Source organism: Falco naumanni, chromosome 12 (assembly GCF_017639655.2).
Source record: "Falco naumanni isolate bFalNau1 chromosome 12, bFalNau1.pat, whole genome shotgun sequence".
NCBI lineage: Eukaryota > Metazoa > Chordata > Aves > Falconiformes > Falconidae > Falco > Falco naumanni.
This window is the reverse complement of record NC_054065.1, coordinates 29,726,375-29,750,194: the sequence shown is the minus strand read 5'-3', so window position 1 is coordinate 29,750,194 and position 23,820 is coordinate 29,726,375. Positions and strand designations below refer to the sequence as shown.

The 23,820-nt window shown below is 57.4% G+C and overlaps 2 protein-coding genes across 2 annotated transcripts; both read left to right on the top strand.

The window, feature by feature from the left end:
• Positions 1 to 3,268: 3,268 nt before the first annotated feature.
• On the top strand, positions 3,269 to 6,888 carry LOC121096360 (ribosome-binding protein 1-like). Its single transcript, XM_040612257.1, has 7 exons — positions 3,269 to 3,278; positions 3,532 to 3,680; positions 3,905 to 4,027; positions 4,211 to 4,363; positions 4,693 to 4,811; positions 5,602 to 5,755; positions 6,836 to 6,888. Exons 1-7 carry the CDS (start codon positions 3,269 to 3,271, stop codon positions 6,872 to 6,874), a joined length of 747 nt encoding a protein of 248 aa, XP_040468191.1. The 3' UTR covers positions 6,875 to 6,888.
• A 5,600-nt stretch (positions 6,889 to 12,488) lies between these two features.
• LOC121096359 (ribosome-binding protein 1-like) lies at positions 12,489 to 20,210 on the top strand. Its single transcript, XM_040612256.1, has 8 exons — positions 12,489 to 12,608; positions 15,840 to 16,238; positions 16,787 to 16,935; positions 17,160 to 17,282; positions 17,466 to 17,618; positions 17,948 to 18,066; positions 18,857 to 19,010; positions 20,092 to 20,210. The coding sequence occupies exons 2-8, from the start codon at positions 15,860 to 15,862 to the stop codon at positions 20,128 to 20,130; spliced, it is 1,116 nt and encodes a 371-aa protein (XP_040468190.1). The 5' UTR covers positions 12,489 to 12,608; positions 15,840 to 15,859; the 3' UTR covers positions 20,131 to 20,210.
• The last annotated feature ends 3,610 nt before the right edge of the window (positions 20,211 to 23,820 follow it).

The window sequence follows — 23,820 nt, the reverse complement described above, 5'->3', positions numbered from 1 at the left end:
ATCTAACGGTTTCCAGCCTGTGTGGTGCAGATGTGCTGCTCTGCATGGCACAGCTATGGTGTCACAGACATGGCAAAACCTGCTCTTGTCCTGAGCACAGTTCTACTGCCTCCAAAATTCAGTCACACCTTGTAGGTTTTAGCCAGGGCTCATCTGAGCTCCGTCACAGGGCATTTCACTTGCGAAGTTCTCATCTCTCACTAGTATCTCAAAAGAAACCCAAAAAACCCCAACCAAAACCCAAAGCCCAAACCAGCATCCAGCTGCTTTGGGAGGTGGCGGGAGCAGCTGGTGGGGTTGGAGGGCGTTTGCCATCAGTCAGCGATGCCCTTGCCCTAAGCTGGAGTGGCAAATTTTGATCTAAGTCAGACACAGTGGCAGCGCGAGGTCAGCAGTTCTATTGGCGGTGGCAGCAGGAGGTCAGGAGTTCTACTGGCGGTGGCAGCAGGAGGTCAGCAGCTCTGTTGGCGATGGCATTGTGAGGTCAGCAGCTCTGTTGGTACCGGCACATTGGGGTTGCCAGGTGAGGAATGCAGGGCGCTCAGTTCCGCCCCGGAACAGCTCCGGGGAGCATTGGTCTGGCCCTAAAGCCAGCAGAAGGACGTGGGTACATGTTCTCTGGACCCTCGCTTCTATTTCCTGCCAGGAAGAGGAAAAGCAGCCCTTTTCACCCTGCAGGTTAGGAATAATCCCTCTGTCCCGACGGGGACCATCCCAAAGTGATGCTGCGTTGTCAGGAGGGAGGGAGCTGGCACCAGCTGTGCTGGGATGGAGCCGGCTGAGGCCGTTGAAATCGAAACGGCCTGGGCGGACCTGGGGTAGCGATGCCTGTAGTATCAGCTGGGATCTCGAGCGGTGCCCTGGGGTAGGAAGGTGGCCCTGCCGGGGGAGGCTGGTTCCAGCTGGCGTTGGCAGCGTGCCCGCCTGCCAGCTCTCTGCTGCTTCGGCTGGGGTGCTTGGAGAGGCGGGCAGGGAGAGCTGGGCTGCTGGTTGAAACAGCCCTCAACAACCCCCCTGGGGGCTGCAGGTGACATTTCCCTTGCACTGTGTCCCCCTGGCTGCACCGGGGCGGACTCGGCTGGGAGTGAGTTCGCCGCTGTCGGCTGTTAGAAAGGGAAAGGCTCTGAGGTCTCTCCCTGCGAGCACCGAGGTTTTGAAAAGATGCTGATCTCCTTAGTTATAGCCTTAATTTTGCCTCCTCCCTTTGCAGCCCCTCCCTCCTTCCTCAACCTGCAGCCTCTTCAAGAGGAAATTTGAAAATGTTTTCAGTTAGGCGCGGGGTGGGAACTTCTGATAGCCGAGGGCTTGATGCATTGGTCACGAGAAAGCGCAGCCTGGCACCTCCTGGGGAGTGCCCCTGCGCAGATGAACTGCCTGACTGCAGCATCTGGGGGGTTGTGAGCCACGTGGAGGTGATGCCCCCACGGGGGAAACGCGCGAGCGGGACAGCGGGGAAGAGCCTGGCTTCCAGACTCGGGACGGGGTTCGGTTAGCGGTTAAGAAGAGTGCAGGCAGCAGCATCTTCCTCCGCGTGGGGCTGCACCGCGCCTGCCAGGTCTCAGACCAGGCAGTACGGTCTCCGTTGCTGCTCCGTGTGTTATGGGTGGAGAACCTGAGCGTGCAGAGGAGGGTGGGAAAGGACCCTGTGCCCGGTTTGCCCGCCAGTTAATGGCAGAGGTGGAAAGAGAAGTGCCACATCCAGCACTCCCTTTGCAAGTCTCGTTTCTTCCTGCGGGCATCTGCCGGGGAGATGAGACGGTTAATGACCACGCTTTGCTTTGCTTTGGCTTGAACTTAGGCCTTTTCTTGGTGTTTGCATCTCAAGGAGGTGGTAGCATCTTGGTTCTCTGTGTGCTGTCTGTAGCATCATTGCTGGGCTGGTTCTCGTCACTGGCAGCTGGGAGCAGCGACCCAGTGGGATGCGGTCACCGCGCATCCTCCCTGCCAGGCTGGGCAGAGGCCAGCAGTGCCGCAGGGCGCGGGTGGCAAAGGGAGGCGGCCAAGGCTGTTGCAAAGCTGGGGAAAGCTCTCCCGTGCATGCTTTCCCCTTCCAGGGGGGTGCTTTATTCCAAAGCTGAGACCCTGGATGCACTTCCACCTGCGCCTGGGTGCAGAGAAAAGGCCAGGTGCCCCAGGGAGAGCCCAGGTCTTGGCCAAACTGCACCAGGCAGTCTGAAAACGGGCTCTCTTACTGCCGCAGGGCTGCAGGTATTCCCAAGGTCATGCAAAAGCGTCCCATTGGACATGTCATGGGCACTGTGCTCATGAATGTCTCTGATTGCACCCCTGCTTTTTTCTTCCCCCTCTTTGGTTCTTCTGGAGATTGCTGCAGCCAGCGCAAGCGGTCCCTGCGGTGCGGATGGAGCACCGTGCGCTGGCTGCGCTGCGCAGGAGCACAAACCTGGGGTGGGGGGGTAGGGTGGGTGTCGTCAGGTTGCCCTCACCAGAGGTATGTGAATCCTGAGCACTTTTTGGAGCGTGGTGCCATTTGGAAACACAGATGGACATAGGAGACTCGCTGCTCACAGAGAGGCTGTTGCACCTCCTTGTTGTCCCCACTAACTGTTGTTCTGGTGTCCTGCAGGCACAGAATAATAAGGCACGATGGATGTCTATGACCCTCCGACACTGGATGTTGTAGTCTTTGGAGGTTTGATGGTGGTATTGGCCATTGGGATCTTCCTGTTCACCTTCCTGGAGAAGGTCCTCCTTCCTTCTGAGGAAGCCTTGGCCAAGCAAGGCAAATACAATAAGACCACCCAGCAGAAGCAAAAAGAGAAAAAGCAGAAAGAGGAAGCTGTTGAGAAAAAAGGAAAGGAAAAGGAAGAGAAACCAAATGGAAAGATCGCAGAGCAGCACCAAAGTGCTCCAGCTGTCAGCTCCGTCACCATCAAGATACCAAATGTTCTTCCAACCCATGAGGAGCAGAAGCCTAATGGACCTGTCAAGAAGGCAGCTGCATCCAAGAAGAAACGCGAGCCAGGTAAGGCCAAATTGCTCTGCGTATATCCCCGTCGAGTAAGCCGGCAGAGGGATCGGAGAAGGGCTGGAGTCATCTCGTTCCCTTAGCAAAGAAAGAGCTGGAACGAACCTGCCTAGTGAAAGGCAGGAGACGACCTTGCTGCTCTGCGCCACCGGCACCGCTGCGTGGAGCGACGTCCCCCAGCGAGGCTGTGTCACGATGGAGTCCAGCTTCTGATGCCCACCATGTCTCGGCTCCCTGGCATTAGCAAAGCGTGCCCAGCTCCGGCTGGAAACGCTCAGTGTGATGGAGGGCGGTGGCAGGGCGGCAGGAGCAGTAGCAGAGCCAGGCAGAGGTGGCAGCTGGCTCAGGGAACGCTTGTCTGTGGTGAGCGCCGTCCCCAGCGCTCGTCACATTGCTTTCAGTTAGAGAGGTATCAAACTTGGCTGTGGACATCTGGGCGGTTGCTGGCGTGAAATGGCAGTTATGGGGTTGAAGTCAACTGAGGTGATGCTACTCAGCCCTGCCGCTGGCTCGAGCGCTCCCAACCCCTCCTCTCTCCTCCCCAGCACCTGCGGACTCGGATGGGCCCCTCTACCTGCCCTACAAGACGCTTGTGTCCACAGTCAGCAGCACGGTGTTCAGCGAGGGGGAGGCCCAGCGGCTCATCGAGATCCTGAGGGAGAAAGCGGGCATCGTCCAGGACACCTGGCACACGGTAGGGCTGGCAGCACCGCCGTGGCCGCCAGGGCTGGGCCGAGCCTCGGGGGGTGCGCAGGGGTGAAGGCAGCCCGTTTTCGGGCAGGCTGTCCCCCGAGGGTCAGCCTTAGAGATGGGAGCTGAATTTTCCCTGGAGCAGAGGGCAGGACCCTGTGCGTGTGGGGGGGAGGGGTTGGATCGGTCGGTGGCGGTCCCCGCTGATGTGCCACCCTGTGCCGGCAGGCCATGCAGAAGGGTGGCCCGGTCGCTGTCCTGAAACGCCGGCTGGAGGAGAAGGAGAAGCAGCTCGCCACTGAGCAGGAGGCTGCAGCCGCTGCCAGAAACAAGAGGCGGGAGCTGAGCAAGGTAAGTGCCGCGCAGCCCTCCCGGCACCCCTGGCACGGGCCCTGCCCCTCACGGCATGGGGGCACCTCCGAAGGAGTTACACTTTTTAAAGCCTTCTGAGCTCGGAGGCCATTTGTTTCAAGTCCCCTTAAAGTAGGGAAATTCCTACGCTCAGGACTGACCAGGTGGCTTCTCTCCTCAAAGGAGCTGGTGGCCGAGCGGGCTAAGGTGATGGCTGTGGAGGGCAAGCTGAAGGAGCAGCTGCTGGCCCACGAGCAGGAGATGGCAGCGGTGCAGGCACGCATGCAGGCCAGCTACCAGGACCATGTCCAGAAAACGCAGGAGCTCCAGGACAAGGTGAGCCCCACACGCTGCTCTGTTGCCGGTGTCTGCCGGCTGGCCTTCGGTGGCAGGTGCCTGGTCTTTTGGAGAAGACCGAGGTGGACGAGGGGACCAGAGCCTCAGGGAGGGGCGAGAGCCCCGCAGTGCTCCTGACCCGTGGTGCTCAAGCTAGAAGAGGGATGTGGGAGCATCCTCATGGGATGCGGCAGCCCCGGGGCTCTCAGCATCAGCAGACACCTCGCTGTGGCTTCCTTGCCAGTCCCTCTTGCTCATGGGGTGGGCTTCTCAGGAGAGAGCAGAGGGACCGGCGGTGGCGGCATTAACCCCTGTTGGGCTCTCCCTAGATCCGGACCCTGCAGGAGCAGCTGGAGAACAGACCCAACACGCAGCTGGCTCGCCTGCAGCAGGAGAACTCCATGCTGAGGGATGCCCTCTACCAGACCAGCAGCTGGATGGAGAGCAAGTAAGACTGGGGCGGGGGGCAGAGCCTGGGGCCGCCCTCTGGCAAGCCCTGGGGGTGGCTGTCCATCAGGCTTGGCCACCCGCTTTCTGGAGGGTGCTTCTACAGGCACCCCAGCTAGCTGGAGGTAGAGGAGGGAGTGAGGAAGAGATTGCCAAATGGCTTTTGGGGGCCTGGCAGGGGAAACGAGGATGTTTTTCCCAAGTGGAAGGGCAGGGGAAACCCTCTCTGCTTTGGGGTCACCTGTGCTGATGCCAGCGGAGGGGGGCAGAGGGGACCAGAAGGCGCTGCAGCATTGCTCCCCACTTCGGGGAGCTTGTGCTCACCAGCTTCAGAAGAAACGTAGCTGGCTCCTTGATGGGAGCGGTGCTGCAGAGAACCGAGACCTGCCTGGTGCATACAGAACAAACAGGAGCTAGGGAGAAGAATTTCACGCTCCTTTCTATAGGAGGTCTGAAATGGCTGGTGATTAACAGCGCCCAACTAATTACAGAGCAGACTCCAGCTGCCTAGAGTGCTTTCTCCTGTGTCTGGGAACACAGATCCTTGCGACTTCTCCTTCATGAGAAAGGAATGTCTCCTGTGATGGAAACGCAGCTTTTGAAAAGTGATGTGCCAGCTCTCTGCACCCCATCCCTGAAGGACCAGGCGTGTCCCAGAAACAGGCGAACGCCACCGCTGAGATGTTTCAAGCCCTGCTACCAAGCCCACAGGAGGATGTGTTCCCCCTGGGTAACGCCAGGGATGCTTGACTGGCCTGCGGGCTGGAATAACGCTGCTTCTCTTGGTGCAGGCACAACCCTGAGCTGGCCAGGTTGCGGAAGGAGTACGCCAAGCTGATGAACAAGCTGTCTGAGAAGTCAAAGGTGCTGCAGCAAGAGGAGCGGCAGAGGAAGAGCCTGGAGCTCAAAGCGGCAGCCTTGCAGAAGGAGGTGGAGCAGCTGCAGGTCAGGCAAGCGCCTGCAAACCTGCTCCCCTCAGAGAGATGGGGCGGGTGGCTGAATTGTGTGGGATCCGTGGGGCTGGCCATGGGGAGAGCTCGGGGGGAGATGAGCGTCCGCATTTGGAAAGCGAGCTGCCTGGCGGACCTCTTCATTGCCTGCTGCCCCCTGTCAGTTTGTCACATGCAACGAGCTCTATTGCGCATCCCCGGCAAAGCCCAGGGGGCACGCTGCCCTGGTGGGAGCCGTTCTCGCTCACCCGTGAAGCTCACCAGCCGGCTGTGAGGGTGGGGGGAAGCCTAGATGCTGCACCCTGATGGGTGGTGGCCTCAGGTGAGAGAGGAAGCCCAGTGGCCCCTGCCAGCGGGTGCTCACGAGGACGTGGGTGCTCCCTCTCGACTCTGAAGCCCTTGGTGCACGAGGTAGAGCTTGTGGCCTGTTTGTTGTCACCGGGGGGTGCCTGGATTTGGGGTTTTAGGGGTGTTTAAAGGACACCTCCCAGGCAGGGCCTCTGAGCACGCCGCTGGAGCAGTGGCGCATCGCTGGCTTGTGGCCACCGAGGCGGCTCAGTGCAGACCTGAGGTGACCCGAGATGTTCTGGAGGGGGGAAGGTCACCAGAGGGCCAAGGGAGGCTCAGGCAGATGCCTTCTTTTGACTCCTATGTAGGAAAAACTGGTAAAAAATATAACAAGGGACCTGGACCAGGAAACAACCAAACTCCAGGAGCTACTGAAGGTTACCCAGGACCAACTGGCCAGAGGGGGAGAAACAATAAAGAAGTGAAAGAACAGCTTCAGGAAATGGTCCTTGTGGTGGCCACAGCCATCCCTCCCCTTGGTGCTGGTGGAGGCAGGGGGAAGCGCGTGTCAGGCAGTGGTTGAAAACCAGAGACAAGGTGGCACTTGCTGCCAGAAACCATCTGGGTGGCTTTTGGGAAGCTCGGGGAGCATAGGAGATGGCGGTCATGGTTCTCCCTGCTCAAAAGGCAGGACCTGGCCCACCTGTGAAATGCTTTGATGCTTGAGCTGCCACGAGGGTAAGGTTGAGACCCAGCTGAGTAACCCACCTCTGTTTTCCTTCTCCAGGGGGAAGAGGAAGGTTTGAAGAAAGGGACTTCAGCCTGACCAGTCTATGAGCTAGACTTTACCGCTCCTAAAAATAAAAACATATACTGACTTTACTGTAGGTAAAAGTTACAAGCCAGTAGGGACCTAAACCCTAGGTTTGAAACTAGGTTTAGTAACATTTTTATTATTACATATTATATACTTTTTATTGGAAAATAAAATTGCAGAAAACCCCAACCAGTAAACACTGCAGGCATATGTTTGTAAGAAAATCTTCATAGTGTTTTGTACAACCAACAGTTTGTTCCCCAGGGAGACGCTCCGGCCACGTCGGGGCAGGCAGAACCCACGCATGTGTGAAAAGGGAAGACTGTGCTTGTACATCAACTGCTGCAATTATTTCTTTTATTTTTTCTATATTTTTCTTTTTTGTTGTTGTTTGTTGGAGTGAAAGAAGTGTGAAAGTGCGAGCCACCGGGAAGGAAGCCTCTCTTTGATGGGTGGCTTTTGTGTATTTCTGGGTGTCGGTGCAATTACAATGACGTAGTGAAAAGAGCTTATCCTTGCTTCATTTTCCCGGTTATTATTTGTTAATTTTTATTAAGTTTGCAAGCCAGCCAGGTGGTTGGGGTCACTGAAGAAGGCCCCTGCTGTGGCCGGGAGCAGATCCTTTATTCCCCGCCTTGCTCGCTGTGCTGCAAACAGCCATACCTTCTGTTTTTTCCTCCAAGACACGCAAAGGAGAGAACCCTTCCCTTCCAGCCACGTGTGTTTTCACGCTGGCCGTGCAATCCCGAGGTCCCCTGCCATGGGGTCAGGCTGAGCGTGGGGACAGGGCAGAGCAGCGTGAGCGTGGGGACAGGGCACAGCAGCACAGCCACGCCAGCCCGGCGCAGGCTGCTCCTGCTCGCTTAAGCTGCAGCGCACCCCTGTAATTCTGACCCTGCGGTTGCTGCGTGGTGGTGGTCCTCGGGCACTGCCGGGCTCTCCAGCCTTCTCTCTCCCCTTCTTGTGGCTTTTTTTTTTTTTTTTTTTTTAATTTTTGCGTTTTTTTTTTATTTGAAGTTGGTTTCTTAGGGAATGGCAGAGACCACGTCGCAGCTCGGTGCCTGTCTCCTCACAATAAAGCTGCTGAGCCCAGCGCTGACATCAGCGGCATCTGAGGAGCTGGTGGGGGGAAAAGGCCCCCAAAGGACTTGGTACCTCCTGGGTGTGTGAAGAACCAAGGCCAGGAAGGGGGATGAAGGCCAGACGCGCCTCCGTTTTGCTCCCAGAGAAGTCAGCGTGTGCTCAGCCTCTGTATCAGACACAGCAGAGACTCCACGCAGGCAGGACTGGGTAGACACGTGTCCTGTCCCCCCAGCACTGCAGCTTTCTGGGTCATGATGGAGAAGGGATGTGCAAGTCACACTTGGGCTGTGGGGTCTTTGATCAGGCAAGAAGATGGGGTCCTGCTGAATTCAGGCTGAGGGAATGGCAAGCCGAGAGCCCCCCACGCAGCCCCCCACTGCCCCCCAGACCTGCCTCCCACCCTTGTCCAGAGGCACCGAGCTAGCTGGGGCTTCGCTGACTGAGCAAGGGCTGCCGCCCCCAGAAGCCGGGGCACCCATCAGTGCTGAGCTCGTCAATGCTCATTGCAGAAATGGGCTGAGCACCTTTGGGGGGTCACGCTGAGCCGCGAGAAGGACCACCCCCGCCTCCCCAGATCCGGTGGGTGGCTCGGTGACACCCCTCCATCACTGCCTGCAGTGCCTCTCAGGATGGGAGGTGATGGAGCGCCGCACCTGGCCAGAGGGCTGTGTGTCCCCGGGAGGTGGTGGCCCCAGCCCCTTGCGCGGCAGCTGAGACCCCACGCACTCACTACAAGCCCTGCTGCCGCTGCACCCCCCAGCCCTGTTGTACGTGCATAGGCTGCATACCCGACAAGTACCCCGGGCTCTGGCAGGTCCATCTCCCCGCGCCGGAGGGACAAACCCGGTGAGCAGAGCTTTTCCCCGCAGCCACCATTAGCCTTCAGTTTCTCTTCCTGGGCTTTGCGGCGCATGGGAAGGACCTCATGAACCAAGGACGGCCAGTGACAACACTGTCATGTCTGCAGCATGCCTGGCCTGATACCTTTTGCCTTTGAGATCCTCAAAAAGTCAGGGAACGCCTGGATTTTACCAGGATTGCAAACTGGGCTGGAGCAAGCTGTCGAGCGTAGCGGGGTGGCCATCACCCTCGGAGAGCCCCCGGTAGCGAGAGCCCCCCAGCAGCAGGTGCAGCAAAGTGATGCGATCTTTCCGCTTTTCAGCTTTTTCTTTTTTGCTTTTGCAGCAGCGATTCCCTTGATTGTGAGCTCTTGTGCAAAACAGGGCAGATGATACCCAGGCGTTAACACAGAAGCAGTAACAAAGCCCCCAAACCAGCCAATGCAAGGAGGGCAGCCGGTGTCCCAAGCACACTAAGGGCTCTGATGATGCTCCAGAAACTGTGTGAGAGCAGATTTGGTGTCCCCAGCATGGGGGGACATTGTTGCCCTTCCAGGACACGTCGCCGAGCTGGCTCTTTTAGGAGGAAAGATGGGCAGATTCTTGCTAAGCAAAGCTGAAAAACCTCACATCTCTTTGGGGAAAGAGGTTCAGCTTAATTTTCCACACCTGAAGTGGTCCTGCTGGGATTTTTTTCTTCCCCCGGCACCTTGGTGGAAGGGGAAGTCCACCCTGAGGGGGTAGGGAAAGCCAAGCCTTGCCCACCAGCACAGGGCTGAGCACTGGCCAGCCCCTGCTCTCCTGGGAGCCCGTGGCGTTTTGCAACATGCCTGCTTTGCTGGGGGCACTCGCGCTGTCGGCCGGGCACCTGTCAGCCTGTGACTCAGGGCAGGCAGATGGGCTGCTGGGACCCGCAGGCAGATGGGCTGCTGGGACCCGCAGGCAGGCACCTAATTGGTAAAGATGAAGCAACTGCCCAGCTGGGGGGATTTTGGATGGGAATGCTGGATCCTTCTGCCCGATTCCGGCCACGGCGGGAGTTACCTTTCAGCCTGGCTATGTGACGGGCTTATCAAGCCACAGCTTAGACACCCAAGGTCACCTTTGCTGGAGCCGCTAAATTGTGTTTGCAGCACCTGCTGCTCACGCTCAGGCCTCAATTACCAGTCTCCATCTCCCATCCCAATCCTGTCCCCAGGGTCACGGACAAAAATGGCTGTTGGGAAACCCTTGCCCGCACGTGGACTTGAAAGGGTTTCTACCCGCTGTGCTCTTGCTGCAGCCAAGCTGCCCTACCTGGGCTGCAGTCCTGCTGAGCTGGCGTGGCTCTGAGCTGGGTCCGTCACCTGAACCCCTTCGCCTTTTTCTTCTTCATGTAGTCCTGCCGGGAAGAAGCCGTTTCCTCCTCAGCAAGTGGCCAGGCTACAGGAAGCGTTCCTCATGTTCTCTCTCCCTGCTCGCCTTGCCTTTTCAAAAGGTCTGGGTGACCTGGGAGAAACCTGAACGGAAAGGATTTGAACAGCCACAGGAAGAAACATCTTTGCTTGCCACAGAGTCTCCAGCGGCAGCAGGATAAACAGCCTTGGGAGATAATAAAATTGGGCCCACTGACTCCATGGCGCGGACAAGCCTGAAGCATTATAGCTCTGAAGGTTGCCAGCTACTGCCAGCCGTGGCACGCAGGAGTATTCCAGAGGCCAGTACAACACCTGGGCCCTTCCTGCGAGGGCCCCAAAGCCCCTTAGCTCAGATTAAGCTGCGGGAGCGCACCTAGCCAAGGCCTGAAGTGCCACCTCAGGCTTCTCATCCCTCAAAAGATCCCTGGGACTAAGGCACTTTGGAGGCGAGTCCCTGATGCGAGCGAGGGCTTTCCCGTTGTGCAAACTGCACTCCTACCTTCCAGGTCTGACATCCTTCCCCCTTTGCAGGGTTTCTCCCGCTCCCTTTCCTAACCGAGGGAGGAAATCCCAGGCAGAAGGCCCCCACGGCGTCACCTGGGCTGGCTGTCTCTTGGAAGATGCCTGCAGTCTGGAGGCGCGTCATCAGGTGGATCTGGGGCTGGGAGTTCCCGTGGTTTGTCAGGCAGCACCAGTCCCGCTGTGTCACCACATTTCCTTCTCAACCTGCACTTTGGACAGAGACCAGTCCTGCAGACACCTCGGCAAGGACGAGCCCTTGATGAGGACGACGACGAGCCGCTTTAGGGTAGAGCTCAGAGCTGACTGAAACACAGGCGAAAAGCCCCAGCACAAACCAGGCCGCTTTGCTTTTCTCAAAAGTCACAAAGCTTCGCTCCGGTGGATCTCTTTGCATCGGAAACCCTTGTGCTCCCAGCGCGGTGACCCGCACGGGCGCCAAGTCAGAGCAGTCCGTCACCGCCTGCCTCTGAATTCAAGGTTTGAACCGCGCAGCGTGGCCAGAGAGGGCACGTGCTGCGTGAGGTCATGGACCACCATTTCCCTGGCCCTGCGGCTAAGCCAGCGCAGCCTGCTGCTGTGCCGGGAGCGGCGGGGACAGCGCCGCTTCTGTCTCGCAGAAGCATCTGACCCGCTAGTAAGTGCGTATGAGAGAAACGAAGGTAGTTCTAAATTCAACTATGCCAACAAAAAGCCGTTTTTATAGAATCCCTCAGGCTGAAAGGGAACTCAAGGCACTTCACAACAAGAACACTGACCCTCTAGAACGAGTGAACCTTTAACTCTTGTTTCCTGCACCGCCAGTTTACAAGAGTGGATTAGGACGATTTCTCCAGAAAAGTCTGTCTATTTTATCGCTATTTCACTTCAGAATTAGCCTTTATAAGTACTGCTCTGCAACTGCAAGCACGAAGAATTTAACCCAGTTTTTGTGCCAACAGGTCGTTTTAGCCTTTCACTAGAGGTTTTCACTTTTGTATTTAATGGTTACAGGGGAAACGGGTTCTGAGCTTGGCAATTTGACCAGGAGCCTCCAAAAGACTGACTGAATTTTGCTTTTTACAGTTTAGAAAATTAAGAGCAGGAACCAGATTGTTCTCACCCCACCCACCCACCCACCGCCCTTTCATCCCGTGATACACTGACACGTTGCAGCACTGGACCAACAATTTTGGGAGACCTTTAGTGTTAATCCATCGGGGACAGTGTTGGGCTGCCGGGCAACCAATGCAAATATTAATACACCAAGAGAAATCCTTAGATGTGATTTATTGAGGGTCATTTGTACATACGAGCTACATCTCCAAAACCTACTCTACCAGACAGCTTCCCTACAGATAGTGAAACCCTTGCCTGGAATGGTTGCTTTACATGACTGATCTATTGAAACATGGAATGCCTGTAGAGTTGTGGCACTCCATGACATCTACACGGGACTTGCTTCAAGAGCTACGACCAGGGAGCCTCCTGGCTTCTCAGCCATGCAAGCTCGGTCAGGTCCTCTGGCCCATTTGCTTGGCATTCATGCTTTCTGCCTAAAAAAAGAGGCAAAACGCACAATAATGCGGCATTCCAACATGCTAGTAATCGATCAAACACACTTGGTAGTAACATTAGAAGAGGCAATCGGGTCACCCAAGCAGGTAAGTCCTGCCTTAGCTTAGGCATTTGGATGGTTTTCCCTGACGGGTGTCAGAGGAGACATCTGGCTACACGCCAAGTAGCAATGTAGAAACACCAGGGAGAACGTTTTCACTGCATGCGTGCTCAGACCGTCCCCTTGTCACCGCAGGCTCTCTCAGGAGCGGATCTCTCCTTTCTAGGGCTACCCTGGATACGGCGGGTGAGGAGGCTACACGCAAGCAGGCTCCGATGGCTGACTCTGCTCCCGCTGGCTCTGGAGAGGTGGGTGAAAGAATCAGAGTGAGAATCTGGGCTGTAGAGACCAGAAAGGCCTTGCTGCTCCAAGGAACCACCAATGGATTCTTTTCTTGGAGGGCGGAGAGCCCAACCCAAGCCTGTCTGATGCGGAGAGAAGCTGCATTTTGTCAGGAGTTCTTTCTTTAACTTCCGCATGTGCAGCACAGCCTCCCTGGGTAGTTCCAGTCCACCGGCCAGCTGTCCTGTGAAGGCTGGCACTGCTGCACAACGATGCTGTCTGCCTTGCAGGCTGCAAGATTGTGGCCCAGTGCAGCAGGAGGAAGCGAGGTGGGGGCAGCGCTCTCTGGCTACAAGCCAGGCCAGCTTAGCGTGACATTTCTGAATGCTGCAGCAAGGTGTTGACTCCTTGGTTAGCGGTGTCTGACAGGCTGACTAGAACTTTGCTTCTCCACGTGGAGACGCAGTGCCTTTTCAAATGAGTAATCACAACCACACCTCTAAATCAAGCGCATTGTTAATTACTACCATTGCACAGTATGTTTGAGATCGGGTCTTTCAAGAGACACAGGGCTGAACGTCCTCTGCCACAGCAGCAGCTCTGGAAGGAATCTAACGGTTTCCAGCCTGTGTGGTGCAGATGTGCTGCTCTGCATGGCACAGCTATGGTGTCACAGACATGGCAAAACCTGCTCTTGTCCTGAGCACAGTTCTACTGCCTCCAAAATTCAGTCACACCTTGTAGGTTTTAGCCAGGGCTCATCTGAGCTCCGTCACAGGGCATTTCACTTGCGAAGTTCTCATCTCTCACTAGTATCTCAAAAGAAACCCAAAAAACCCCAACCAAAACCCAAAGCCCAAACCAGCATCCAGCTGCTTTGGGAGGTGGCGGGAGCAGCTGGTGGGGTTGGAGGGCGTTTGCCATCAGTCAGCGATGCCCTTGCCCTAAGCTGGAGTGGCAAATTTTGATCTAAGTCTGATGCGGTGGCAGCGCGAGGTCAGCAGTTCTATTGGCGGTGGCAGCAGGAGGTCAGGAGCTCTGTTGGCGGTGGCATTGTGAGGTCAGCAGCTCTGTTGGCGGTGGCAGCAGGACGTCAGGAGTTCTACTGGCGGTGGCAGCAGGAGGTCAGCAGCTCTGTTGGCGATGGCATTGTGAGGTCAGCAGCTCTGTTGGTACCGGCACATTGGGGTTGCCAGGTGAGGAATGCAGGGCGCTCAGTTCCGCCCCGGAACAGCTCCGGGGAGCATTGGTCTGGCCCTAAAGCCAGCAGAAGGACGTGGGTACATGTTCTCTGGACCCTCGCTTCTATTTCCTGCCAGGAAGAGGAAAAGCAGCCCTTTTCACCCTGCAGGTTAGGAATAATCCCTCTGTCCCGACGGGGACCATCCCAAAGTGATGCTGCGTTGTCAGGAGGGAGGGAGCTGGCACCAGCTGTGCTGGGATGGAGCCGGCTGAGGCCGTTGAAATCGAAACGGCCTGGGCGGACCTGGGGTAGCGATGCCTGTAGTATCAGCTGGGATCTCGAGCGGTGCCCTGGGGTAGGAAGGTGGCCCTGCCGGGGAGGCTGGTTCCAGCTGGCGTTGGCAGCGTGCCCGCCTGCCAGCTCTCTGCTGCTTCGGCTGGGGTGCTTGGAGAGGCGGGCAGGGAGAGCTGGGCTGCTGGTTGAAACAGCCCTCAACAACCCCCCTGGGGGCTGCAGGTGACATTTTCCTTGCACTGTGTCCCCCTGGCTGCACCGGTGCGGATTCGGCTGGGAGTGAGTTCGCCGCTGTCGGCTGTTAGAAAGGGAAAGGCTCTGAGGTCTCTCCCTGCGAGCACCGAGGTTTTGAAAAGATGCTGATCTCCTTAGTTATAGCCTTAATTTTGCCTCCTCCCTTTGCAGCCCCTCCCTCCTTCCTCAACCTGCAGCCTCTTCAAGAGGAAATTTGAAAATGTTTTCAGTTAGGCGCGGGGTGGGAACTTCTGATAGCCGAGGGCTTGATGCGTTGGTCACGAGAAAGCGCAGCCTGGCACCTCCTGGGGAGTGCCCCTGCGCAGATGAACTGCCTGACTGCAGCATCTGGGGGGTTGTGAGCCACGTGGAGGTGATGCCCCCACGGGGGAAACGCGCGAGCGGGACAGCGGGGAAGAGCCTGGCTTCCAGACTCGGGACGGGGTTCGGTTAGCGGTTAAGAAGAGTGCAGGCAGCAGCATCTTCCTCCGCGTGGGGCTGCACCGCGCCTGCCAGGTCTCAGACCAGGCAGTACGGTCTCCGTTGCTGCTCCGTGTGTTATGGGTGGAGAACCTGAGCGTGCAGAGGAGGGTGGGAAAGGACCCTGTGCCCGGTTTGCCCGCCAGTTAATGGCAGAGGTGGAAAGAGAAGTGCCACATCCAGCACTCCCTTTGCAAGTCTCGTTTCTTCCTGCGGGCATCTGCCGGGGAGATGAGACGGTTAATGACCACGCTTTGCTTTGCTTTGGCTTGAACTTAGGCCTTTTCTTGGTGTTTGCATCTCAAGGAGGTGGTAGCATCTTGGTTCTCTGTGTGCTGTCTGTAGCATCATTGCTGGGCTGGTTCTCGTCACTGGCAGCTGGGAGCAGCGACCCAGTGGGATGCGGTCACCGCGCATCCTCCCTGCCAGGCTGGGCAGAGGCCAGCAGTGCCGCAGGGCGCGGGTGGCAAAGGGAGGCGGCCAAGGCTGTTGCAAAGCTGGGGAAAGCTCTCCCGTGCATGCTTTCCCCCTTCCAGGGGGGTGCTTTATTCCAAAGCTGAGACCCTGGATGCACTTCCACCTGCGCCTGGGTGCAGAGAAAAGGCCAGGTGCCCCAGGGAGAGCCCAGGTCTTGGCCAAACTGCACCAGGCAGTCTGAAAACGGGCTCTCTTACTGCCGCAGGGCTGCAGGTATTCCCAAGGTCATGCAAAAGCATCCCATTGGACATGTCATGGGCACTGTGCTCATGAATGTCTCTGATTGCACCCCTGCTTTTTTCTTCCTCCTCTTTGGTTCTTCTGGAGATTGCTGCAGCCAGCGCAAGCGGTCCCTGCGGTGCGGATGGAGCACCGTGCGCTGGCTGCGCTGCGCAGGAGCACAAACCTGGGGTGGGGGGGTAGGGTGGGTGTCGTCAGGTTGCCCTCACCAGAGGTATGTGAATCCTGAGCACTTTTTGGAGCGTGGTGCCATTTGGAAACACAGATGGACATAGGAGACTCGCTGCTCACAGAGAGGCTGTTGCACCTCCTTGTTGTCCCCACTAACTGTTGTTCTGGTGTCCTGCAGGCACAGAATAATAAGGCACGATGGATGTCTATGACCCTCCGACACTGGATGTTGTAGTCTTTGGAGGTTTGATGGTGGTATTGGCCATTGGGATCTTCCTGTTCTCCTTCCTGGAGAAGGTCCTCCTTCCTTCTGAGGAAGCCTTGGCCAAGCAAGGCAAATACAATAAGACCACCCAGCAGAAGCAAAAAGAGAAAAAGCAGAAAGAGGAAGCTGTTGAGAAAAAAGGAAAGGAAAAGGAAGAGAAACCAAATGGAAAGATCGCAGAGCAGCACCAAAGTGCTCCAGCTGTCAGCTCCGTCACCATCAAGATACCAAATGTTCTTCCAACCCATGAGGAGCAGAAGCCTAATGGACCTGTCAAGAAGGCAGCTGCATCCAAGAAGAAACGCGAGCCAGGTAAGGCCAAATTGCTCTGCGTATATCCCCGTCGAGTAAGCCGGCAGAGGGATCGGAGAAGGGCTGGAGTCATCTCGTTCCCTTAGCAAAGAAAGAGCTGGAACGAACCTGCCTAGTGAAAGGCAGGAGACGACCTTGCTGCTCTGCGCCACCGGCACCGCTGTGTGGAGCGACGTCCCCCAGCGAGGCTGTGTCACGATGGAGTCCAGCTTCTGATGCCCACCATGTCTCGGCTCCCTGGCATTAGCAAAGCGTGCCCAGCTCCAGCTGGAAACGCTCAGTGTGATGGAGGGCGGTGGCAGGGTGGCAGGAGCAGTAGCAGAGCCAGGCAGAGGTGGCAGCTGGCTCAGGGAACGCTTGTCTGTGGTGAGCGCCGTCCCCAGCGCTCGTCACATTGCTTTCAGTTAGAGAGGTATCAAACTTGGCTGTGGACATCTGGGCGGTTGCTGGCGTGAAATGGCAGTTATGGGGTTGAAGTCAACTGAGGTGATGCTACTCAGCCCTGCCGTTGGCTCGAGCGCTCCCAACCCCTCCTCTCTCCTCCCCAGCACCTGCGGACTCGGATGGGCCCCTCTACCTGCCCTACAAGACGCTTGTGTCCACAGTCAGCAGCACGGTGTTCAGCGAGGGGGAGGCCCAGCGGCTCATCGAGATCCTGAGGGAGAAAGCGGGCATCGTCCAGGACACCTGGCACACGGTAGGGCTGGCAGCACCGCCGTGGCCGCCAGGGCTGGGCCGAGCCTCGGGGGGTGCGCAGGGGTGAAGGCAGCCCGTTTTCGGGCAGGCTGTCCCCCGAGGGTCAGCCTTAGAGATGGGAGCTGAATTTTCCCTGGAGCAGAGGGCAGGACCCTGTGCGTGTGGGGGGGAGGGGTTGGATCGGTCGGTGGCGGTCCCCGCTGATGTGCCACCCTGTGCCGGCAGGCCATGCAGAAGGGTGGCCCGGTCGCTGTCCTGAAACGCCGGCTGGAGGAGAAGGAGAAGCAGCTCGCCACTGAGCAGGAGGCTGCAGCCGCTGCCAGAAACAAGAGGCGGGAGCTGAGCAAGGTAAGTGCCGCGCAGCCCTCCCGGCACCCCTGGCACGGGCTCTGCCCCTCACGGCATGGGGGCACCTCCGAAGGAGTTACACTTTTTAAAGCCTTCTGAGCTCGGAGGCCATTTGTTTCAAGTCCCCTTAAAGTAGGGAAATTCCTACGCTCAGGACTGACCGGGTGGCTTCTCTCCTCAAAGGAGCTGGTGGCCGAGCGGGCTAAGGTGATGGCTGTGGAGGGCAAGCTGAAAGAGCAGCTGCTGGCCCGCGAGCAGGAGATGGCAGCGGTGCAGGCACGCATGCAGGCCAGCTACCAGGACCATGTCCAGAAAACGCAGGAGCTCCAGGACAAGGTGAGCCCCACACGCTGCTCTGTTGCCGGTGTCTGACGGCTGGCCTTCGGTGGCAGGTGCCTGGTCTTTTGGAGAAGACCGAGGTGGACGAGGGGACCAGAGCCTCAGGGACGGGCGAGAGCCCCGCAGTGCTCCTGACCCGTGGTGCTCAAGCTAGAAGAGGGATGTGGGAGCATCCTCATGGGATGCGGCAGCCCCGGGGCTCTCAGCATCAGCAGACACCTCGCTGTGGCTTCCTTGCCAGTCCCTCTTGCTCATGGGGTGGGCTTCTCAGGAGAGAGCAGAGGGACCGGCGGTGGCGGCATTAACCCCTGTTGGGCTCTCCCTAGATCCGGACCCTGCAGGAGCAGCTGGAGAACAGACCCAACACGCAGCTGGCTCGCCTGCAGCAGGAGAACTCCATGCTGAGGGATGCCCTCTACCAGACCAGCAGCTGGATGGAGAGCAAGTAAGACTGGGGCGGGGGGCAGAGCCTGGGGCCGCCCTCTGGCAAGCCCTGGGGGTGGCTGTCCATCAGGCTTGGCCACCCGCTTTCTGGAGGGTGCTTCTACAGGCACCCCAGCTAGCTGGAGGTAGAGGAGGGAGTGAGGAAGAGATTGCCAAATGGCTTTTGGGGGCCTGGCAGGGGAAACGAGGATGTTTTTCCCAAGTGGAAGGGCAGGGGAAACCCTCTCTGCTTTGGGGTCACCTGTGCTGATGCCAGCGGAGGGGGGCAGAGGGGACCAGAAGGCGCTGCAGCATTGCTCCCCACTTCGGGGAGCTTGTGCTCACCAGCTTCAGAAGAAACGTAGCTGGCTCCTTGATGGGAGCGGTGCTGCAGAGAACCGAGACCTGCCTGGTGCATACAGAACAAACAGGAGCTAGGGAGAAGAATTTCACGCTCCTTTCTATAGAAGGTCTGAAATGGCTGGTGATTAACAGCGCCCAACTAATTACAGAGCAGACTCCAGCTGCCTAGAGTGCTTTCTCCTGTGTCTGGGAACACAGATCCTTGCGACTTCTCCTTCATGAGAAAGGAATGTCTCCTGTGATGGAAACGCAGCTTTTGAAAAGTGATGTGCCAGCTCTCTGCACCCCATCCCTGAAGGACCAGGCGTGTCCCAGAAACAGGCGAACGCCACCGCTGAGATGTTTCAAGCCCTGCTACCAAGCCCACAGGAGGATGTGTTCCCCCTGGGTAACGCCAGGGATGCTTGACTGGCCTGCGGGCTGGAATAACGCTGCTTCTCTTGGTGCAGGCACAACCCTGAGCTGGCCAGGTTGCGGAAGGAGTACGCCAAGCTGATGAACAAGCTGTCTGAGAAGTCAAAGGTGCTGCAGCAAGAGGAGCGGCAGAGGAAGAGCCTGGAGCTCAAAGCGGCAGCCTTGCAGAAGGAGGTGGAGCAGCTGCAGGTCAGGCAAGCGCCTGCAAACCTGCTCCCCTCAGAGAGATGGGGCGGGTGGCTGAATTGTGTGGGATCCGTGGGGCTGGCCATGGGGAGAGCTCGGGGGGAGATGAGCGTCCGCATTTGGAAAGCGAGCTGCCTGGCGGACCTCTTCATTGCCTGCTGCCCCCTGTCAGTTTGTCACATGCAACGAGCTCTATTGCGCATCCCCGGCAAAGCCCAGGGGGCACGCTGCCCTGGTGGGAGCCGTTCTCGCTCACCCGTGAAGCTCACCAGCCGGCTGTGAGGGTGGGGGGAAGCCTAGATGCTGCACCCTGATGGGTGGTGGCCTCAGGTGAGAGAGGAAGCCCAGTGGCCCCTGCCAGCGGGTGCTCACGAGGACGTGGGTGCTCCCTCTCGACTCTGAAGCCCTTGGTGCATGAGGTAGAGCTTGTGGCCTGTTTGTTGTCACCGGGGGGGTGCCTGGATTTGGGGTTTTAGGGGTGTTTAAAGGACACCTCCCAGGCAGGGCCTCTGAGCACGCCGCTGGAGCAGTGGCGCATCGCTGGCTTGTGGCCACCGAGGCGGCTCAGTGCAGACCTGAGGTGACCCGAGATGTTCTGGAGGGGGGAAGGTCACCAGAGGGCCAAGGGAGGCTCAGGCAGATGCCTTCTTTTGACTCCTATGTAGGAAAAACTGGTAAAAAATATAACAAGGGACCTGGACCAGGAAACAACCAAACTCCAGGAGCTACTGAAGGTTACCCAGGACCAACTGGCCAGAGGGGGAGAAACAATAAAGAAGTGAAAGAACAGCTTCAGGAAATGGTCCTTGTGGTGGCCACAGCCATCCCTCCCCTTGGTGCTGGTGGAGGCAGGGGGAAGCGCGTGTCAGGCAGTGGTTGAAAACCAGAGACAAGGTGGCACTTGCTGCCAGAAACCATCTGGGTGGCTTTTGGGAAGCTCGGGGAGCATAGGAGATGGCGGTCATGGTTCTCCCTGCTCAAAAGGCAGGACCTGGCCCACCTGTGAAATGCTTTGATGCTTGAGCTGCCACGAGGGTAAGGTTGAGACCCAGCTGAGTAACCCACCTCTGTTTTCCTTCTCCAGGGGGAAGAGGAAGGTTTGAAGAAAGGGACTTCAGCCTGACCAGTCTATGAGCTAGACCTTACCGCTCCTAAAAATAAAAACATATACTGACTTTACTGTAGGTAAAAGTTACAAGCCAGTAGGGACCTAAACCCTAGGTTTGAAACTAGGTTTAGTAACATTTTTATTATTACATATTATATACTTTTTATTGGAAAATAAAATTGCAGAAAACCCCAACCAGTAAACACTGCAGGCATATGTTTGTAAGAAAATCTTCATAGTGTTTTGTACAACCAACAGTTTGTTCCCCAGGGAGACGCTCCGGCCACGTCGGGGCAGGCAGAACCCACGCATGTGTGAAAAGGGAAGACTGTGCTTGTACATCAACTGCTGCAATTATTTATTTTTTCTATATTTTTCTTTTTTGTTGTTGTTTGTTGGAGTGAAAGAAGTGTGAAAGTGCGAGCCACCGGGAAGGAAGCCTCTCTTTGATGGGTGACTTTTGTGTATTTCTGGGTGTCGGTGCAATTACAATGACGTAGTGAAAAGAGCTTATCCTTGCTTCATTTTCCCGGTTATTATTTGTTAATTTTTATTAAGTTTGCAAGCCAGCCAGGTGGTTGGGGTCACTGAAGAAGGCCCCTGCTGTGGCCGGGAGCAGATCCTTTATTCCCCGCCTTGCTCGCTGTGCTGCAAACAGCCATACCTTCTGTTTTTTCCTCCAAGACACGCAAAGGAGAGAACCCTTCCCTTCCAGCCACGTGTGTTTTCACGCTGGCGGTGCACCCCGCGGTCCCCTGCCATGGGGTCAGGCTGAGCGTGGGGACAGGGCAGAGCAGCGTGAGCGTGGGGACAGGGCACAGCAGCACAGCCACGCCAGCCCGGCGCAGGCTGCTCCTGCTCGCTTAAGCTGCAGCGCACCCCTGTAGTTCTGACCCTGCGGGTGCTGCGTGGTGGTGGTCCTCGGGCACTGCCGGGCTCTCCAGCCTTCTCTCTCCCCTTCTTGTGGCTTTTTTTTTTTTTTTTTTTTTTTTTTTAATTTTTCCTTTTTTTTTTTTATTTGAAGTTGGTTTCTTAGGGAATGGCAGAGACCACGTTGCAGCTCGGTGCCTGTCTCCTCACAATAAAGCTGCTGAGCCCAGCACTGACATCAGCGGCATCTGAGGAGCTGGTGGGGGGAAAAGGCCCCCAAAGGACTTGGTACCTCCTGGGTGTGTGAAGAACCAAGGCCAGGAAGGGGGATGAAGGCCAGACGCGCCTCCGTTTTGCTCCCAGAGAAGTCAGCGTGTGCTCAGCCTCTATATCAGACACAGCAGAGACTCCACGCAGGCAGGACTGGGTAGACACGTGTCCTGTCCCCCCAGCACTGCAGCTTTCTGGGTCATGATGGAGAAGGGATGTGCAAGTCACACTTGGGCTGTGGGGTCTTTGATCAGGCAAGAAGATGGGGTCCCGCTGAATTCAGGCTGAGGGAATGGCAAGCCGAGAGCCCCCCACGCAGCCCCCCACTGCCCCCCAGACCTGCCTCCCACCCTTGTCCAGAGGCACCGAGCTACCTGGGGCTTCGCTGACTGAGCAAGGGCTGCCGCCCCCAGAAGCCGGGGCACCCATCAGTGCTGAGCTCGTCAATGCTCATTGCAGAAATGGGCTGAGCACCTTTGGGGGGTCACGCTGAGCCGCGAGAAGGACCACCCCCGCCTCCCCAGATCCGGTGGGTGGCTCGGTGACACCCCTCCATCACTGCCTGCAGTGCCTCTCAGGATGGGAGGTGATGGAGCGCCGCACCTGGCCAGAGGGCTGTGTGTCCCCGGGAGGTGGTGGCCCCAGCCCCTTGCGCGGCAGCTGAGACCCCACGCACTCACTACAAGCCCTGCTGCCGCTGCACCCCCCAGCCCTGTTGTACGTGCATAGGCTGCATACCCGACAAGTACCCCGGGCTCTGGCAGGTCCATCTCCCCGCGCCGGAGGGACAAACCCGGTGAGCAGAGCTTTCCCCGCAGCCACCATTAGCCTTCAGTTTCTCTTCCTGGGCTTTGCGGCGCATGGGAAGGACCTCATGAACCAAGGACGGCCAGTGACAACACTGTCATGTCTGCAGCATGCCTGGCCTGATACCTTTTGCCTTTGAGATCCTCAAAAAGTCAGGGAACGCCTGGATTTTACCAGGATTGCAAACTGGGCTGGAGCAAGCTGTCGAGCGTAGCGGGGTGGCCATCACCCTCGGAGAGCCCCCGGTAGCGAGAGCCCTCCAGCAGCAGGTGCAGCAAAGTGATGCGATCTTTCCGCTTTTCAGCTTTTTCTTTTTTGCTTTTGCAGCAGCGATTCCCTTGATTGTGAGCTCTTGTGCAAAACAGGGCAGATGATACCCAGGCGTTAACACAGAAGCAGTAACAAAGCCCCCAAACCAGCCAATGCAAGGAGGGCAGCCGGTGTCCCAAGCACACTAAGGGCTCTGATGATGCTCCAGAAACTGTGTGAGAGCAGATTTGGTGTCCCCAGCATGGGGGGACATTGTTGCCCTTCCAGGACACGTCGCCGAGCTGGCTCTTTTAGGAGGAAAGATGGGCAGATTCTTGCTAAGCAAAGCTGAAAAACCTCACATCTCTTTGGGGAAAGAGGTTCAGCTTAATTTTCCACACCTGAAGTGGTCCTGCTGGGATTTTTTTCTTCCCCCGGCACCTTGGTGGAAGGGGAAGTCCACCCTGAGGGGGTAGGGAAAGCCAAGCCTTGCCCACCAGCACAGGGCTGAGCACTGGCCAGCCCCTGCTCTCCTGGGAGCCCGTGGCGTTTTGCAACATGCCTGCTTTGCTGGGGGCACTCGCGCTGTCGGCCGGGCACCTGTCAGCCTGTGACTCAGGGCAGGCAGATGGGCTGCTGGGACCCGCAGGCAGATGGGCTGCTGGGATCCGCAGGCAGGCACCTAATTGGTAAAGATGAAGCAACTGCCCAGCTGGGGGGATTTTGGATGGGAATGCTGGATCCTTCTGCCCGATTCCGGCCACGGCGGGAGTTACCTTTCAGCCTGGCTATGTGACGGGCTTATCAAGCCACAGCTTAGACACCCAAGGTCACCTTTGCTGGAGCCGCTAAATTGTGTTTGCAGCACCTGCTGCTCACGCTCAGGCCTCAATTACCAGTCTCCATCTCCCATCCCAATCCTGTCCCCAGGGTCACGGACAAAAATGGCTGTTGGGAAACCCTTGCCCGCACGTGGACTTGAAAGGGTTTCTACCCGCTGTGCTCTTGCTGCAGCCAAGCTGCCCTACCTGGGCTGCAGTCCTGCTGAGCTGGCGTGGCTCTGAGCTGGGTCCGTCACCTGAACCCCTTCGCCTTTTTCTTCTTCATGTAGTCCTGCCGGGAAGAAGCCGTTTCCTCCTCAGCAAGTGGCCAGGCTACAGGAAGCGTTCCTCATGTTCTCTCTCCCTGCTCGCCTTGCCTTTTCAAAAGGTCTGGGTGACCTGGGAGAAACCTGAACGGAAAGGATTTGAACAGCCACAGGAAGAAACATCTTTGCTTGCCACAGAGTCTCCAGCGGCAGCAGGATAAACAGCCTTGGGAGATAATAAAATTGGGCCCACTGACTCCATGGCGCGGACAAGCCTGAAGCATTATAGCTCTGAAGGTTGCCAGCTACTGCCAGCCGTGGCACGCAGGAGTATTCCAGAGGCCAGTACAACACCTGGGCCCTTCCTGCGAGGGCCCCAAAGCCCCTTAGCTCAGATTAAGCTGCGGGAGCGCACCTAGCCA